The sequence below is a fragment of the Vicugna pacos genome, chromosome 19 (genome assembly GCF_048564905.1).
Source record: "Vicugna pacos chromosome 19, VicPac4, whole genome shotgun sequence".
In the NCBI taxonomy this organism is placed as follows: Eukaryota; Metazoa; Chordata; class Mammalia; order Artiodactyla; family Camelidae; genus Vicugna; species Vicugna pacos.
The window spans coordinates 2,732,295-2,750,036 of record NC_133005.1 but is presented as its reverse complement, the minus strand read 5'-3'; the positions used below and the strand labels follow the sequence as shown (position 1 = coordinate 2,750,036).

The 17,742-nt window shown below is 48.5% G+C and overlaps 1 protein-coding gene across 1 annotated transcript in view; it reads right to left on the bottom strand.

Annotated features, from left to right (window-relative positions):
- RALGAPA2 (Ral GTPase activating protein catalytic subunit alpha 2) overlaps positions 1-17,742 on the bottom strand; it is a 266,689-nt gene that overhangs the window by 77,467 nt on the left and 171,480 nt on the right. The window contains exons 33-36 of the mRNA XM_072943695.1: positions 17,387-17,458; positions 12,386-12,509; positions 10,878-11,033; positions 4,512-4,670 (exon numbers count right to left, since the gene is read on the bottom strand). Of these exons, the coding sequence (XP_072799796.1) occupies positions 4,512-4,670; positions 10,878-11,033; positions 12,386-12,509; positions 17,387-17,458 (511 nt within the window). The remainder of the gene's footprint in view (positions 1-4,511; positions 4,671-10,877; positions 11,034-12,385; positions 12,510-17,386; positions 17,459-17,742) is intronic.

Genomic DNA, 17,742 nt, shown 5'->3' with positions numbered 1-17,742 from the left:
GCTGGGCCTGCAAGGGGGCCAGGAACTCCCTCAACAGCAGCCTCAGGGCAACGTAGGGAAAGGACGGACATCCAGCAACAGGAGGACCCAGTAAGGGCCCATCCTCTTAAAGCGGCACTTAGACTCCCTGAACGGGCGTAGTGAGACTGTGGTCCCCAGTCTGCACATTCCAGGTCCACGTCTGGACCTGAAGTTAAAGTCCAAAGAAATTGAGAGACTTGCCCAGAACAGCCCCTCCCCCAGCTGTGACAGCACAGGGACTTAAGGGGCCCTGATGTCTACCAGACCGAGGAGGGAGAGCTGGGAGGACAGGAAAAAGCTGTCCATTTACAAAACTGACACTCTGGCTGGGGCGCCAAAGGGGACCCTTCCCCAAAGCCTCCTCTGGCCTGAACCACTGCTGGTCAACACTGCTTCGGCACGTCCACCCTCTGGTCAGAGAGTCACTGGCCAGTCACTACCATGCCTAGAGATAAATATGACAAAAACGCTAACACCGACCTTCACGAAATTTGTAAAAGCAAATAAATACTGTTTTCAGTTACGGGAAAAAGGAAAGCCACACGGGGACCTCCTGCAACTCAGAAGCTTTAGGACTCACTTTTCTTTAGGACAAACGGCACATCTGAAAAAACCCTTCAGGTCACCTGTGTTCTGCTCTGTGGGTAAGTCTTCCCCGACGGCCAGCTTAGCGACATGCGTAGGAAAAACCCGAACACTGACAAGAGAGCATTTCTTTTCTGGGACCCAAGACCGTCGTCGATGTTTGGGGAGATGGAATTACCTTGAAAGCAATTTAACAATGAAAGTGTGTTGCTAAAGACACTGGTTTTATTTATTTACTTACTTACTTTATTTATTTATTTATTTACTTACTTTATTTTTCAAAAAGTGCAAAAGAAAGCCCCAGAAGGAGCGGGCCCTCCCAGGCGCGAGGGTTTTACGTGTTTGCGGGGACACACTCTCACCCCCTCCGTGTACCACCTCGCACAGGCCGTGTTATTAAAAGGAGGCGGATTCTGCCAGGCACATAATTTGTATATTCAAGGGAGATGTACGGGTGAAAAAGCGAAATATGTTAAATTTCAAAGGACTCAGAAGCAGAGCTGCCTGTGAGCTTGCGTTACAAATAGCCCCACATTGTCACCACGCCACTAATGAGGCCGAGGGGATAAAAGGACAAGTTGAATATGCATGACTGTATCCAGCGAGCGGGACTTCTGTGCACTGATGAGGTTTTTTTCCCCTCCTAAAAAAGGAGTAGAATTATTCTTAGAGAAGCATGGCTCCCCAGAGGCCAGGAAAGTGCACCCGGAGCGCAGCGCCGCGCCACGTCCGGGTGACGTGAATACCCAGGTGCTGGAAGAAGGCCTCTGACACTACCTGTCGTCCTTGAAACTTGTGCACATCCTGTCCCCCCGAAAGGAATACTCCTCAACTTCGAGCAGCGGTGTCATGACAACTTCTAAACCAAAAAAAACGATTTTGGTTGAGATCCCTAGAAGCAGGCAAGGTCAAATAAACCTTCTGAGGACAAAGCCTTCACTCCCATGGTAAGGAGCGCTAGTTAAAAGACTGGGGAATGGGTAAATTATTGCACCAAATGGCTGAGAATTAATCTCTGCTGACTGGCTGTAATCTAACGAGGCGTCTGTGTCCCCGGGAGCCCGCGGCGTGTCCCTGGCGGTATGTGCAGTGTGTCGAGTCTGCGTGACACCCTTTGTCCTCGCTCCCAGGCGGCCTTTCCCCTCATTGTCCATAATATCCTCATGCATCTGGGACGCGTGGAATGCATTCATACTAACAGACTTACCATTGTTTTCGCTCAGAAGCTTTGTTGAGCAAAGACTGCATCATGGTTACTGATAATTATATTGCTTAATTAATCAAGACAAAAAAAATTTGCAAATCATTGCCTGGTTGCCAAGCAAGGAGATAAAAAATGACAACAATACAAGCTGAAGCAATATCACAAAAGTAACAGCTATCTGATCAGAAATTCTTATATAATGAAGCTATTAATGCTAAATCGGTTAATGTTAACATTGCTCCAGGTGTCTCTACTTAGAGGCAAACAAAAAGGCTAACATTATGGATATAAAAGGCCAAATGTTGCCATGGATTCTGTAACCTGATAGAGAGGACAGCCTTTTCATTTGATTAGGGAATGCAATTTAAATACCAGGGACCGAAGCCAAACAAACAGACTTTCCCTCCACAGGCCTCTTGCATTCACCCTGGGGTCAGTGGTTGGGGAACGAAAGGTCAGCCGCACTTGCCCTGGAAATGTCTGGATTAATTTTATTACGTTGTAATGGTTTGTACTTTAAATGTGGGGATGACACTAAATTTCCAGTTGGCCGTCATTTCCTCTTCCCTTTGGCTTTTTGAATTGAAATATTAAGAAAGCGATTTGCTCAGTTCATCTCGTCAGAATTTATGGCCAAATTTATAAAACTTACATTTTTTTAAGGAGTTTTAAAAGGCATGTTAATACTTATTTTCATGCATAAGTAGAATACTTTTTTAAAAATCACTCTGATGCTAGAAAATGACGTTCTTAATCTCCTATAAAAATAAAGGTGACTTTTTAGGACATTACATGACATTTTAGAGGGCCATGTTGAAATGAACTAATAAAGCCAGTTAATCCATGCTAAATATTAAAGAAATACACTTTCCAGCTTTGAAAGCTATGGGATACTAAATTCATTGGTTATCTAATATTAAAGTTTTCAATCTAATTCTTGTTAAAGTACTATTCTTCATGGACACACACAAACATTATCAGCACTAAAAGCCATCTGCTTATACGAAAGTGAAAACTTTGCAGATGCAGAGACTTGAATTAAAGATAACACAAAGATTTGACACGAAGAACTTCTGGCATCTTTGCTCCCTGAATAGAAAAGAGTTTCCTAATGGCAGTTGTCTCACCAGCCAGACTGGGGCTTTCCTGAATTCAGGAGTTGACCCACACTGTCATTATTTATTCCATTTTCATGGTAGTAACTATAACAAAAAACAACAGCAATGATGATGATGATGATGATGATGATGATGATGATGATGACGACGATGATAAAAACCCCTTCAACAGCTTTGACTCTGGGCCAGGCACTGTTTGAAACAACTTTCCATTTCTTAGCTCATTTAATCCTCACAACTTTGACACTTTAGATTGGGTTATAAACCCCAGGAAATCGTTACCTATTATTTTAAAGACTAAAAATAGAGAGTATTTGGGGGGAAGGTGTAGCTCAAGTGGTAGAGTGCATGGTCAGTATGCACGAGGTCCTGGGTTCAATCCCCAGTGCCTCCTCCAAATAAAAGTAAATAAATAAACCTAATTACCTGCCCCTCATAAAAAAAAAAAGAAAAAATAGAGTATTTAGAAGGGTAACTTTTAGCTCCTTCAGGAGGACAATTTGGAATGAAAATGAAGGTGGTATTTAATATCAAGCTGAAACACGGTCATTTTCTCGAGGAGCAGGGACTTAATACACCAAATGTTTAATTAAAACATTACACAGAAAGAAAGTCCTGCATTAATAGTTCCAAAACAAAAACAGGCTGCTGTATAAAGCACGGCTAAACTACCCTAAAGGCACAAGGCTGGAAACGGAAGCCAACCGGGCACCCGGCACATGGCCCCGGGTCCTCCCAGCCGTCCCCTCGAGCAGTACCAGCCGACGTGGCTGGGCTGGCCACGACAAGGTGCTCCCGTCGCTAAAACCCTCGCACGGGCTGTGCCGCGGAGGCCTGGCCTCTTCACAGACTTGCCCACGGCCCCTCCGGACCGACCCCCGCCAGCAGCAGAGGCCCGGCGCACGGCACCTGCCTGCACCTCAAGGCTGGGGCCCAGCCCCACAGCAGCCCCAGTGGCACCTGGCTGTGGTAACGGGCTCCTCCAACAGCTACTACTATTGATCAATAGGCCCCGAACTTTAAATTACAGTTGGGGGTTTGGGATTTGCAGATGCTCACTACTGTATAAGGAACAGATAAACGACAAGGTCCTACTGTACAGCACAGGGAACTAGATTCAGTTCCTTGTAAGAGCATATAATGACAAAGAATATGAACTGGAGTACGTGCATGTATGTGTATGTGTATATGTACATACGTATATATATATATAACTGAATCACTATGCTGTACACCAGATACTAACACATTACAAATCGACTAAACTTCAATTAAAAAAATAAACAAAACAAAAATAAAAACTTTTTAAAAATTACCATTTTTAATTACAAAATTTAAAAAATTAAAACCCTTTTCTAAAATCATAAACGTCTATCATTTTCAGAGTCCCAGAAATAAAAGATAGAATTCTGTGCCCATGATGATTCTTTGAAAATCCCAATTCCTATTTAACTCCTGCACAGCGCGTGTGACTCAGATACAGGACGAGGGCCCCCCCAAACGTGTTCACGCCACTGGTTTCAGCTGCGGTGGATCACGACAAGCGCCGGCCGAGCCAGAGGGCGACAGCGCTGAGGACGTACCTCGGGCTTCTTGGTGATGGCGATGAAGAACATGCGGTTCTTCATCGGGTAGATGATGATGGAGACGTCCCCGAAGGCGGTCGGGATGATGCCCCTGCGGTAGTCCCGGGAGTGCTCAGACCACACGATGTGGACCTCGTCGTTCCCCAAGTGCCGGAGCTGCAACGGCAAATCGGCTCTTTGTTAATCAGAGAGAGGACAGCGGTCATGGGGGGCCGTGGCTCGCAAACTGAACTATTATATTCAGAGGCAAAAATAATTCACCACCAAGAAAGGCTGCAACACTGATGCCTGTGAAAGAGGAGGATGTGGAAAACACGGCACCCCTTCCGTGGGACCCGCGGGTGTCCAGAGGCGCACGTCAGCATCGCAGGTACCCCGCAGCCGGAGGGGGTCGGGGCCTGCTCCGGGGTGTTTTTAACATTTAATTCACTTCTGCAGCCCAGCCTCGTGCTTTATACTGCTGAGCACGTCTCTAACAATTAACGGTATGCGTCTTTTATTCCATATTAAGTAGAGCATCATAAGACTCTTAATTCAATGGTTATTAAGAAAGAAGATGAGAATAGAATAGAAGCCGCTATAACGCAGCTGTTACCAAATGTATAAAAACCAAACTTACGACCACCTTTAAGAAAAAGCATGCATAAAATTACTTTTGTCTACTGACAGAAATTACTTTAGGAAACTAACAGTGAGCACTTGCTCTGAGCATCAAGAGAGCCTCATTACATAGAAAGTACGTTCACACACATGTCGTTTACTCTCCCCACTGACTCTGTGAGACGGCCATGGTATCCTTAGGTCACTCATTGTGGGGGGGGGGTGCTCTGGAAGGCAAGGCGCCCCCAGCCCCAGTACAGCGGCAGCGTGAGGCCAGGCAGCTCGGCTGGGTTTGCAGTCCTGGCCACCCCCACTGCCCACGGCCACCTGCTGCTCTCAGAGTGACTGTCCCGTCCCAGCTCAACCCCTTCAGCCCGCCTGTGTGAGGCTTTAGACACAAAAAGGCCATACCGTCCAAGACCAATCAGAGACTCCTGGCCTCTCTAAGGAGGGCTTCGCATGCCTCCCAGGAAGGGACCCCAAGGGCGCTCTTCAGGGCCAAGCCTGGTCTGATGCAAGGACATCCCTGACTTGACCCCTGCACAGCTGTGATGACTGTGCATCCGGGGCTAGAGAAAGTGCGTGGGGGGCCATCTGAGCAGGCCGGAGACTGTGACCAATGCAAACTAGGCTATAAAGGTTAAAATGCTGAAGTCTCTGAACCACAGAGGCTACTGAGGGTGTGAGCCTTGGGTCCTGTGACTCACGGCAGGAAGGGTCACTATCGACACTGTGAAAAAGTGTCTTAACTTCCGAGCTCACTTAACAGATGAGCCCTAAGACAGACCAAATTCAGACGCACTTTACAATAGCCAAGGCATAGAAACAGCCTAAATGTCCATCAACAGATGACTGGATAAAGAAGCTGTGGTATATTTATACAATGGTATATTATTCAGCCATAAAAACTGACAATATAATGCCATTTGCAGCAACATGGATGTCTCTGGAGAATGTCATTCTAAGTGAAGTAAGTCAGAAAGAGAAAGAAAAATACCATATGAGATCGCTCATATGTGGAATTTAAAAAAAAAAAAGAACACAAATACAAAACAGAAACAGACTCATAGACATACTTGTGGTTGTCAAGGGGGTAGGGGATGGGAAGGGACAGACTGGGATTTCAAAACTTGTAGATACTGACAGACATACGCAGAATAGATAAACAAGATTATACTGTATAGCACAGAGAAATATATACAAGATCTTGTGGTAGCTCACAGCAAAAAAAATGTGACAATGAATATATGTAGGTTCATGTATAACTGCAAAATTGTGCTCTACACTGGAATCTGACACAACATTGTAAAATGACTATGACTCAATAAAAAAATGTTAAAAAATCAGATGCACTTTAAGAAAAGCCATGTTGTTCCAGTTTTGTCTTAAGATATAAAAAAGGCTGTTCTGAAATACTGTGTATTTAAAACACGTTACTATAAATATACAGACTTTCTGACCACAAAGGGGACGCCTGAGGTGACCCCACAGGCCTCCTTTCCATTTACAAGGTCACAAGGGAAGCGGGTTTGCTGCAGGGCTTGCTTGCTCTTCGCTCTCACTCTCCTGGGGACGACCGTACAAGTTGAGATCTGCACCCGCATCTCTGCATCGGCAGTGAAGGGAGGCCACATTCAGGTGGCCCCGATGGGAGGGCGCCCGATTCAGCCGCGTGGGAACGTGGGCTGCGGGAGAGACACCCCTGCGGGCGCTGAGCACAAGTCAGGATGATGCAGCCAAACTCAGCCGCGTCTAGGACTTTCTAAATGTCAGATCGCCCAGCACGCGGTTTTCCCCTTCTCCTCCCCTCCCACATGTAGACTGACCTGTGGCCGAATGGTTAGACACATCGTTCTAAAAAAGCACTGGGCGCTCAGAGCAGCACTAAGCAGCCCTCTTTCATTTCTGTTTTTCTTTCCTTTCTCCTTTTCAGTGAAGCAAGCCCGGACCTCACGGCACCCCTGAAACCCAGTCCTCTGGGAGTAAAATTGTGGCAGCAGCCCACCAACGGCACGTTCACGGCGTGTTTTCGACGGAAGCAGGAATACTTTCAAATGGAAACTTCGGGAGGAATTTAGAGCTGCGGGAGGTAATGGTGAGAGCTGGGGCCTCCGGAACTCACACCCCACCCCCGGTCCCACAGAGACAGCCAACCTCCTGGGTCGTTTTGCGCCCCTCGATGCAACACTGGCACAACTTCTGTACAGACACAACACACCCGGGGAACAGCCTTCCAATGCGGTGTTCCTCCAGCTGCCAGCACCGAGGACTTGTGACAGCTCCTCTCCATCCAGACAGGTAAGCGGCAAGGCGTTAGCTCTGAGGTGATACAGTGATCCTTGAAAGTCTGCAGTGACTCTTCCTTTCCTAAATTATGTTACTCAATGACAACCCCGGGAAGCCTCTCCTAACTCTGCAGCTGTGTTCTCAGGACCACGGCAGGGGAGGACGGCATCCCACTAACAGACCGCCTCCCAGGCGGCGGCTCTGTAAGTAGCAGCAACACAATGTTCAGTGTCACGTGCTTCAGACCTCGGGACGCGCCACACTTTAATTAGCCAACTCACAGAACTAAGAGCTAAGGCCACAGGACCAACTGGTTGATAAATCCGGAGCATGGAGCAAAGAGCAAGAACACACCCACTCCTGCCCACGACCAGGACACAAGAAGGTTAAAACAAATAAAATCAACCTGGTCATGTTGTCGGCCATGGCAGAACAGAAGGGGATAGTGGGGAAGCAGCAAAGGGGATTTCGTTACAGAGAATTTTGATTCCAGGCCCTCAGATTAGAAATGCGTGCGCACGAGTCAGGGAGGAGTCTCGTCCTGGAAAGGGGCCGCCCCTCAAGCCAGCCACTGCTTCTGTGGCCCTAGAGGCTCAGCACAAATGCTCGGTGCTGAAGCCTTAAGAAATCAACCCAGGTCCTCCCGCTTCTCGTCCTGGCGCGTCCTGAGTCCCTCTGCCGGCCCACTCTGCCCGCTGCTGCCAGGCGGCGCGCGCTGGTGACACTGGTCACGGTCCACACCTAATGGGCTGACCTCCTTTCCAGACTAATTGCATTACATCGCCAGCTGGCTCCAGAAGGAGTCGTCTGTTTGATTGAAGAAGTCCTGCTCCTCAGTGGGCCCTGCTGCTACTTTTACTAAGTAACAGTCAGGCCTGACATCCCCATTGTTCAGCTGACAGTGTGCCCATCCTAAAATCTAAGTTTTATTTGTAAATTAACCAGGAAACTTCCTGCCAGAGCAGCGCTGCCTGGAGACTGATAATGTGGGCCTTTCATCCTTCCCACTCGTCCTGTATGGCTGCCAATTTGTTTTTTATGCGGCTGGCCAGCCTGAGGCTATAAAAGCCTTGTAAGACATCAGTGCAATTATAGTCCTGGAGTCAAATGAATTGGACAAATCCAATAGCACAGCCCTGTCCCCACTCTGCAAACCCCTACAGCAGTTAGATTAGCTGTGAAAAATCTAATCTAGCCAGAGCTAACACATTTCTGCAGTGAAGGAGCAAGAGTTCAGTGTGGGGTTGCACCCGGGTTGCGGGGCTGAAAAAGCGTCCCCAGGACAGCGGCAGAGGAGAGCATGAATCACCGCAGAACCCTGCAGCTCGTTTTTAAGCTGTTAGGGACAATTTAGTTAGAACAAGACAAGGAACTGTGGGCCCCTGCTCCCGTGACTGATTTTCAGTCTCGCTGTGAGACACTGACAGAGAGAGTTTGTCACTAATGATGCTAAATCTTGGAGCTGCAAAAGGTATCAGCTGAATTTTGATTGTTCCAGTAGGGAACCTTTCAACCAGGCCAGGTCTTGGAACAGTATTTATAACATGGTGTTTTTATCAAGAAAACCCTAGGTCTTTTCTCAAAAAAAAAAAAAAAAGCACCATCCTACTTAGTAAATATTAAAAAAAAATTAAAATAGAAGCCCATCTTGTAACAAAATAGTTTGCATGGATAAGAAAATCACAGAGCAAGCTGACACATTTGCAGAGTAGCACCGATTTATAGGGTCCGGCAAATAAAAAGGAGCCTCGCCTGGGGTCTCAATAATCTGAGACAGAATCGCTGTGGGCAGGTCCCCGTCGCTGAGAACACCGCCGCCACCAAAACCCGAGATGTGGCCGCAGCTCCTCTAGGAGCCAGCACATGGCCGGGGTGGACAGTCAGCCGCGCTCCGCGTGCCCTGAGACACCTGGTCACGGTGAGGGGGGTCTGGGCTGTGCTGGGACCTGAGTGCCGAGGTCCATGGGCACCGCTGCCCGCCACGTACATGGTTCCGATGTCTGCAGCCGCGGTGAAGAGAAAGCAGGGCCACGGAGGAGAGAGATGAGGCAGGCAAAGCGAGGCCCGCCTGCCAGCATCTGTTGGTGCCTGGTGGGCCGGGAGAGGAGATGCAGCCAGACTTGCAGGGGGCGGCGAAGGCGGATGGTGGGAGATCTTCTCTGGCTCTGCGTTAAGCAGTTTTACTCCACGGCCCGTGGGCCATGTGTTTGATCTCATTTGACAGGTGGGAAAGCGGAAGCACCTGGATACACCTGTGAACCCTGCCCACCACCACCACACCGGACCCCCGCCCGCCAGCCTCAGTCGGCATCAGTGGCCTGATGCCCCCACCAGGCGCTACCCTCAGCTGCCTGCATCCGTGGAGGAGGAGAAGTGGGGTGAGGCCGGGGTGCCGGGCTCTGCCCTACTGGCAGGCTAGTCACCAATGTTCTCATCCGGCAATGTGGACATGGGTCAGGTTTCTAGACCTCCTTCCCAGACCACATCCTTCTCCTGGGGGGTGCCCCTCACTCTACCAGGTCACCTCAGGTGGACATCCTGCAGGTGGAACAGCACAGGGGACCCTGTAGAGCTCCCTCAGAGGCGGGGTTTCCTTTGAGCTCTAGAGAAAACTGCCCTCCAGACCACAGGGATGGAGAACACAGTGGGTGCCCGAGGGGGCCTGCCGGGCAGCAGTGCACCTGGACACTGGACAATCGTCTCCCCAGCTGCCCCCTGGCTGCCCTGGGAGGTGCCCAGCGTCTGGACGGCTCAGGACCTCAGCCAAGCCGAGAGGCCAACAGCATTAACTTCCTCGTGAAAGAGCGTCTGAAATTAACAATGTTTAAAATCCCTCCTTTGCCTAAATCTTTTTTTTTTTAATTAACTTTGGAAAGTGGACCTTAGGCTGGAGACAGGTGGGGAGACTACTGTGGTTTTTTTTTTCTTTTTTGGCAAGTTTCTTCTGTGTAGCACAGGGAACTGTATTCAATACCTTGTAATAACCTTTAATGACTTTCAAAGAAAAATAACCTTTAATGAAAAAGAATAAGAAAAGGAATGCATGTGTGTATATGCATGACCGGGACACTGTGCTGTACACGAGAAACTGACACAATATTGTAAACTGACTGCACTTTTCCTAAATCTTGATCTCAGGATTTAAGGCTTAAACGACTGGGGGGAGGGTATAGCACAGCAGTGAGGCGCATGCTTAACGCGCAGGAGGTCCCGGGTTCAATTCCCAGTATCTCCATTAAAAAAATTTTTTTTAAAAAAGACTCAAATGATCGATGGCTTGTCACATATTTCTTTACCCAGTTTGTGCAACACTGGACACTGCAGATCAACTACAGCTGCAGCTTAAGGAGAGCAACCCCAAGTCTGTGTCCGGAGGAAAGCGGTCTCCGCACGGGTCGCACCACGGCTTTCAATCTGTCCTAAGGGAGCCTCCCCTCCAACCTGGGCAGCAAGAAGGGTCCCCAGGGAGGCCCTTACCTTTTTGGTGAGCGAGTCATCCGAGTCGGAGGGCATCCGAGTGGAAACGTGGAAGATCACCTCCACGGTCGAGGTAGCGTAGTAGGGGGCCGTCTGGCCGGTGCTGCCGTTGCGCTGCAGGCCGCCCATGAAGCCGCAGTGGGTGGACAGGTCCACCTGACGGGACACAGCAGGGGGAGGGCGGTCAGGCTCGAGCTCGTCTCACTCACCATAAGGAAGGTACGCTTTTTTTTTTAAGAATCTAAGTATTTTAATTTTCATAGCTTTATGATTACAAACAGATGTAATACAAAATTAGATGAAATTAAAATATGAAAGAAACATTAACAACGAAAGGGCCAAAATCCTACCAATTTAAGAAAACTGCTATCAAAAGTTTGGTACAAATTTCTCCAACTTTACCCCCTCCTCTGTGTGTGTGTGTGTGTGTGTGTGTGTGTGCGCGCACATGCGCACACACAGAACTTCCCTACTGATGGATGTGTGGGGTTTTCTGCTTTCTCAAACAGTGCTCGTGTGGTCAAACCATATGGTACCACCATTAAAGAAAAATAAATAAATAAAAACCTAATTCCCCCTCATTTTAAACAATTTTAAAAATTAAAAAAATTTTAAAATATGTTAGTTGAATAAGCAGTATATTCTATGACAAATAAGTCATCCTATTAGTAAGAAGAACAGTTTATTAAAAGTGCAATAACTTTTAGACTAAAGCTACTTGCATTTTAGAGAGTACATGGTCTTGACCTTGCTGGCCCCGCACCCTGTTCCCATCCCCACAGCAGTCTGTTTGCTCACACTCAGCCCTCAGAGAGAAGTCTCACTTAGGTGCCCAGAGAGTCTCCCCAGCACAGACAACCAAGAAACCAAAACAACAGGAATGAGAAGAACAAGACTGCAGATGTGCTGATTTCCATTTTAGCTACTCCGAATTCTTATAGATTCCAGGAATATGTTTTGGAGACAAATATGTGTGTGTGTGTATGTATAAATGTATACATGTCTTTCTGCCAGAGTATCATTCAATAAAGGAAAAATAAAATTTTAACATATCAGCCATCCTGGGATCTAGGGACACAGGTTGATAGCCAAACCAGCATGGCTACTATTGAGTCAACTTTGGGCCTCATCTAACTTCCTTTTTTCACCCGTTAAGTCATCGGTTTCTTAGCCAGTCTCCATACTGTGACCAAAGCCATTTCTTCCTTGCCCATATCTGTCTTCCCTCAGTACAGACTGTCTATGGCTGGTGAGTCGACCTATTTGGTTCGGATAAAAAGCAAATGAAACAATATAAAGAGGAAAGCTAAGGAGAAACAAAAGTTTAGGTATAAAGTACGACAATAACTAATCGAAGATGTCAAATTCAGCCTATTCTTCAACTCCAGAACTCTACCCACACCACACTGGAACGTGAAAACACGTGAAAACGTGTGCCATCAACACCTGGTTCACACCCATCCTTAAACGGCGCTGTCAACAGACTCCTCCAGAATGCAACCGATTACCTCCCATCCAAGGCCGGCAACGAAGTCTTCATAAGCTTGGCTTCCTCTTTCATTGGAGAGGATGGAACACTTGTCCTCCTGACCTTCAGCGATGTAGAACACTGCGATTTTGTGCGTTTCACGGCTGTAAAGGTTTGAATGTAGAGGAGTCAGAATCCTTACGTGGAAAATCGTTTCACTGCTGCCATCCCCACTCCTGCCACTCAGCTCACATTTACTGAGACCTCACGAGGGGCCAGTCATCGCCCCACGAAGGTTCAATGTGATCTCATTTATCTCCACCAGCACCCTAAGGAGACAAGCCTTATTGTCACCTCCCTTGTGGAGAGAGCTGAAAGGAGGCACAGAAAGTCGCACAGAAAGTCACACAGAAAATCACACAGAAAGCACACGCAGCGAGCAGGGGACAGGGCCGGAGGCCGGGCAGCCTGGTTCCTGAGACCACTCGCTGACAGATGAGACACTTAACAGCATGTTAGAGCACACGGTTTGACAAATTCTCTCCATTTTTGGTTAAAAAAAAAATCTTTGAAAGCATTTCAGATAGATCTCAGTTGTGAACAATCTAGGTGGCCACACCCATTTCCCTTCCCACACTGAGATAAGGGAACTGTGAAATAGGCCTGGGTCAGACGAGACACCACGGACGCGACCTCCTCGAGGCAGAACACACCCGGGTCCTTCCTCTGTGAGGGGCTGCACCCGCCCCGTGCTCGGGCTGGTCTCGGCGGGCCTGATGGGGTGCACAGCTATCCGGGGAGACGTCTTGGGCCATATAAATGGCTCGTCCACTTCCTCCAGGATGGGTTTGGGGCACTTTGCTGTTAAATCAAGTAAACATGCCATGCACGTGCCTCCTAACCTGCTGGACATCCAGCATAGACAGTCCTTGGCACACAGAAGTGGCCCAGTTAAATCTCTGTTGAACTGACCATAGATACAATGACACGTTTGATTATATCAATAACTCATTCTATAAATTATACTCTGAATTGCCAAAGCCGCTGGACCCATACCCAGTGATCTGTTAAGTTCTGGATTGTCATTCCCAGAGCACTTCCACTCTTCTCCTTGTTTCTACAGAACATTCTGAAACATCTCATAGGAAAACTAATGAGCACTTAAATAATCTGAATGTTTCTACCGTCTAATTGTTCAATATCTCAACATGTATAATCTGATGAGACATCTAGATTGGTGAAATCGGGGTTCCATATTTTAACATATTCTCCAATATTTCCTCCTGCAGGAATATTATTTTTCTACTTAATTAGCAGAATGAATTGAAGCTCAACTAAAAAGTCATAAAAATAAATCAAGGAGGAAAGTGTGCTCCTTCTAGTCCTTTCCGTGTTCGTGTCTCTCTGGAGTCTACACGTAGTGACCATACTTGGAAGGAAAATTAGAAAACACAGAAGAATAAAAAAACCCCACTAGTAGGGGTGTATGTATCTTTTTGAATTAATTCTTACTTTGCGGTTGGCTTTATTCCTTTGATAACTATGTAAGTTTAAAAAGCTAAAGCTCTAAACGTTCTTAGAAACAATAAACAGTACCTACATGTAGATTTAAGAAATAAGTGCAGCATATTGTGTATATGTATTTACATGCAATACATTGTATCTGTGCAGCCAAATTGTAACTTCTGCCTAAAAAAACTGAAAAAAAAAACCCCACTAGTGTTCTTTGCTTCTATGTTGAAATCATAACCCTCACCTCAGTGCAGGATGCATTTGTGCATATAAAATGAGAAACTACTCTCATGTTTTGCAACTGATTCATTCACTCAAAATATTTATGAACGCTTTTAAAATTTATTGTGTAAAATATACCTAACATAAAAGTCACCATTCAGGCCATTTGGGAGCGTGAATGCTTTTATACCTCGTGCTTGTGTAACAAGGTTATGAATGGCTGTGTAACATCCCATGACATTACTGTACTGGATCCAAGTCCTTGTCACCGGACACTTAGGTTGCTTCCATTGTAAAGACCTTATCACATTATCTTTGATGAGTCCTTAAAATAAATTCATACGACACACTGTAACTGACTATACTTCAATAAAAAAAAGATTTACATAAAAATCAGATTCACAGAAATGGGACCGAGGTCGCTGCCCACTTTTAAGGCTCCCGGTGCGCACTGCCCTGCCGGCAGCGGAGACGGCGGGCGAGCGGGTGTCCAGCAGGCCCTCCTGGGGCGCCCGTCTCGGTGGGACGGCTGCGGGGGGTTCTGGGTGCTGCTCTGGCAGAGACCCTGCGCCCTCACACCGTCAGAGGTCTTGTCCTCCCGTAGCCAGGGCACCGCTTCCTGCCTCGGACTGGCCCTCAAAGAGCGATAATGACCTGAGGGCTCGGATGGTAAGAGAGGTCACGATCTGTCAACTAAGAGACTGTCTCTTTCAACATGTGGGGAAAAAAATACAGTTACTCAATTTCTTTCTGCAGCTCTGTCTATATATTTAAAAGTCCTTAGTTCATTTTTCTCTGCTGTATGCACTTTACACACGTAAGACCATCTCAGGTTTATCTGAAATGTTCTTAATTTATTCTCCTTGGAAGTCCATGCTGTTTACGGCTGTAGCTGCTTCCAGGTCCTTGAGTCCTCATTAAGCCAACATGGGAGCAGAGAGCCCTCGGCCCCAGTGACTGCCTGACTGATGGAGGTGTGAGGAAAGGTGACCTTTTGCTGTAAACTCTCATCAAATTTCACAGCCTCCGAAATGCTAGCACCACAGAGAGCCTGGGAGGACGCAGATGCTGAGTCTGGCCTTACGAGAGCCAGGCTTCTGAAATGATAATTAGCAGCGTTAACAACACTTCATACCCAGGGCCTGCAGGACCAGAGCCTGAAGAAGCAGGCAGCTGAGGACCACAGGGACAGAAAATCAGCAACTTCCTCCGCTCCCTAAGAATGCGTCTTTCCTTCTCGTTAGGAACAGGCCAGAACAGCTCGGTATCCTGGTGCTATTGCATTAAAAAGCCAAAGAGAGAGCCACGGTTTTAACTGTCACTCTGCCGTGTGGTGGCGAGAGGCACTGACGCTGAGAAGGGGCACCCTCTTTAACTCGGCACAGCATTCACACGTCTTTGCTGACTTCCCGGTATAAGAAGCATAGCTGCCAGACAGTCTCTGCTTTTCCTAAGGACGCGGCAAGCTGCAGCTCTGCCTTGGCAGCAGGCAGAGACGCTGATGTCAGAAATAAATGGACACATCCTGAAAGGCAGCGGAAGGACACGGTGTGGTCTCACCTGCTACCTGATCAGCACACAGACAGCCTGTATTTCTCACAGCTAAAGAGTCCCTTGCCTTTTTTTTCCCCCAAAGGAACCCTGAAAACACTCTGTACTGGAGAACAAGTGGACACCTTTGTCAGGAAGACGCGCAGCTCGGGAGTTGGGGTTTTAAGCAAACGTCAATCCAGGGGCGGGAGACGTGCCCATCAGGTCTCCCTCCCAGGGAGCTGATTCAACTGCGCCTCATGCAACTGAAGCGCACTCACACTCAACCAACGGCCAGAAGCACGCGACACCCGTGCGCCAGCGTGACACAAGGACGCGTGGCATCATTCAGCATGTGCCTGGAAAGCGAGTCGGGACCCAAGGGACTGCCTGCTCCCTACCAGGGGCCAGAGGGAGAGCGAGGTGACTTTCGAGCCCTTCAGAAAAAGCCCTCACAGCACCTCCCCAGAGAATCTGCTCTCTTCCTCCAGAGAAGATGCAGCGACAAGACCGGCAGCAGCGTGGGGAGGGGCCATGGGAGGGGGCGCCTGCAGGTTCTTCCTTGAGGTGCGCGGAGAGGGCTCCGAGAGGGGTGGAAAGAAATGGGCTTTTTAAAAACTAAAGATCAAGGTGACACAGGAAAATGTGGGTGCGAGAGGTAAGTTCCAGGGACGCGCCCCATCCAGCGAGGGTCCTGGGCTTCACGCAGGACAGAACTCAGTAGAGAGAAGGGAGATTTGTTCAGAGAGACGCGCACTCCACACCGAGCATGGGCCGTCCCCGAAGGCCAGAGAGATGGACAGAGAGACAGTGACCACGAGGGGCGGGGCCTCAGTTCTCAGGGGCTGGGGAACGTCACACGCTAACAAGTGCGAGGCTTATTCCAACTACTCTGGGGACGGGGCGGGGTTCCAGGAACTGGGCCACCACCCACTTTTGACCTGTCATGGCCAGCCTCGGAACCGTCACAGTGTTAATATATCAGGGAGCATACAGAGTAGCTCAAGGTCAACTGGAGGTCAAATCTCCCACCACTTCAGGCCTCACAGTCCACTGCGAGCTGACTCCCGCCATCCTGGTGCTAACTGCCGTGCCATTCTTTCAATGGCTGTGCCTTGCCCCCTCCCCTCCTGTCTCAAAGGGAGCAGGCCGTTCAAGACTTCCGAGTACCTGCGACGTACCAAGGACTATAGCTGCATCGGACGGAGATGCTTTTGGAAGCACGCATCTCCCCAGATCAAACGCTGGTCATCAGATTACACTGAGGACGGATTCTGAGATGGTCCGGAAAAGGGGCAGACCTGAGAACTGACCAGCTTTGGAGAATGAGGTTTGGGGCTGAGGAGCAGCTCATGACAGCACCCGGGTCTTAACCTCGCCAACCCTGCAGAGCCAAGACCGCGGGATGCTGGCCAGCAGGCCCATGGCGCAGGTTAGGAAGTCGGGGTCAATGGCTTCAAACTACCGGTCTGTGCGCACAGGCAGGCCGTCTGACCTGGGCAAACCCCTGACCCTCAGTGGAGCGAGAGGTGGCCGCAGAAGTGAAGTTAAGAACCAGAATCCCCTGGCTTCCATGTGCCTCAGTCAAAGGCAGAGATTAGTGGGGGCGATGACCTCATGTAAGTTTATTCCTCAGGGCGAAAACACCAACGGCGCGGTCTGTGCCTGAGCGCCGGCTCCCGGACCTGTGTGGGGGGTGTGCTCGGCACCCGTGTCTGGGGGCCCCGCACACGCGCACACAGACAAGGACAGGGTGGTTGGGCATACTTCCACGTACCACTGTCGGGAGTCCAGATTTTTCAGCTCTCTCAGTAATTTTGAATTTTTCTTCAACAGATGGAAATTCTTCCTGTATAGAAAGAGAGGTGGAAGAAAAGTCGTGTCGTCACAGATCGGCTTTGCCCTTTCCAATCGACTAACAAACCTACCTGTTCATCCGTCCCTCCATCCACCCCTCCATAACACCTCATTCATAAAAGAGTTGTGACCCAAGCCTCCAGAATGAATTTCGTTCTTAAGGTAGTCAAAGACATCACAGTTCCACTGCGCCCCTCTGGTCCAGGGACTCTGGGTGGCCCTGGCCCGCGGCTGTGTGACCTGTGTGCCTGTCTGCACCGGTTTTCACTGCTGGCT